Source organism: Merops nubicus, unplaced genomic scaffold (assembly GCF_000691845.1).
Source record: "Merops nubicus isolate BGI_N331 unplaced genomic scaffold, ASM69184v1 scaffold28990, whole genome shotgun sequence".
In the NCBI taxonomy this organism is placed as follows: Eukaryota; Metazoa; Chordata; class Aves; order Coraciiformes; family Meropidae; genus Merops; species Merops nubicus.
In genome coordinates, this window is record NW_008581299.1 from 1 (window position 1) to 1,573 (window position 1,573).

Genomic DNA, 1,573 nt, shown 5'->3' on the forward strand with positions numbered 1-1,573 from the left:
GGGCCCCGAGCGCCCCGCCCTCGGCCAGCTGGCTTTACGCATCCCCGAGATGAAGGACACGTCCATGGGGAGCGTGGGGCAGCCGCTCAGCAAGGTGATGGACAGGCTGAACGGGCAGCTGGACCCCCGCGGCGGGCCACAACCCCGAGCCCCCCGGGCGGCCCTTTCGGACTGGCACGCCAGGGGAGACCCCCGATGGATCGTCCTCTGGCGACCTCAGCGAGGGGATTTCAGCCCCCATGGACTTCTACCGCTTTACCGTCGAGAGTCCAAACGCTGCTGCACCAGGTGGTGGCCACCATGACCCTCCAGGGCATGGCCAACCGCCACATGTTCCTGGTGGCCCTGAGGCTCCTGAAAAAGAAGAAACCAGAGAAGGAGAAGCCGTTGGGGCAGTAGAGGAGTCCGGAGGGGTGAGCGATGAGCCTCAGACTGACCAGGCAGACACCACGGGCCCCCAGGCTCTCCACGAGCCGAAGAAGGAGCAGCCCAGCCCTTCCCCGAGCAGCGCCGAGGACTCGGGCGTGGAGGAAGGGCAGGGCAGCCCCTCGGAGCTGACCCACCCCTCCGAGTTCAGGTGAGGCTGGGTGGGCTCAGCAGGGAGAAGGTCTCTGAGCAGAGCCCCTGTCTGGCTCTGCCCGCAGCCAGCTGCCACCACAGACCCTCCCGTGCTCCCCTCAATCCTCGTTTTGGGGGCCAAAGCTCATCCTTCTCCAGAATGAAGATAAGGCACCCACGGGGTCAGGAGAAGGTCTTGGCAGGCCAACAGGCACCTGCATCATGGGCTAGTGCAATAATGAAGTAGATTGCCCTTCCTGGGCTCGCCCAGCCCCACGTCTGTGTCCATCCTCTGCTGTCTCTCCTCACAGGGTGGATAACAACCATCTCCTCCTGCTGATGATCCACGTCTTCCGGGAGAACGAGGAGCAGTTGTTCAGGGTGAGGTGGTCAGCACTGCTGCCCCACAGAGGCCTGGCTCTGCGCCTGCCTCGGGGCTGAGAGTCCTTTCCTCCCACACAGATGATCCGCATGAGCACCGGGCACATGGAGGGGAACCTGCAGCTGCTCTACGTCCTGCTGACAGACTGCTACGTGTACCTCATCCGGAAAGGTACCTGGCCCTGCAGCCTCCCTGCTGTGCCACAGGGCTCCCTTTGTCCAGGGCCTGGCCACACACGGAGGCACCACAGCTCCCAGCAGTCACTGCCAGCTCCTGCCAGCTCCCTCGTGACCCCTGGAGCAGTGGCAGTCACAGCAGGGGGCCCGGGCTGAATTGTCCCTCAAGAAGCACCCTCGAGTGCCATGGAGTACACCCACATCAAGCTTGCAGATGATACCAAGCTGGGTGGTGTGGTAGACACTCCTGAGGGATGGGATCCATCCAGAGGGACCTGGACAGGCTCAAAAAGTGGGGGGTGTGAACCTCGTGAGGTTCAACAGGGCCCAGTGCAAGGTCCTGCCACTGGGTCAGGGCAGCCCCTGGTGTCAGCCCAGGCTGGGGGTGCAGGGCTGGCGAGCAGCCCTGGGGAGAAGGACCTGGGGGTGCTGGGGGTGAAACAGAAGTTGAGGGAGA

At 63.8% G+C, this 1,573-nt stretch overlaps 1 protein-coding gene across 1 annotated transcript in view; it reads left to right on the forward strand.

The window, feature by feature from the left end:
• Positions 1–4: 4 nt before the first annotated feature.
• Positions 5–1,573, forward strand: part of PLEKHM2 (pleckstrin homology domain containing, family M (with RUN domain) member 2) — a gene marked incomplete at both ends in the record, with an annotated part of 3,659 nt that continues 2,090 nt past the window's right edge. The window contains 4 exon segments of the mRNA XM_008949539.1: positions 5–144; positions 146–577; positions 870–939; positions 1,021–1,111. Coding sequence (XP_008947787.1) covers positions 5–144; positions 146–577; positions 870–939; positions 1,021–1,111 — 733 coding nt within the window.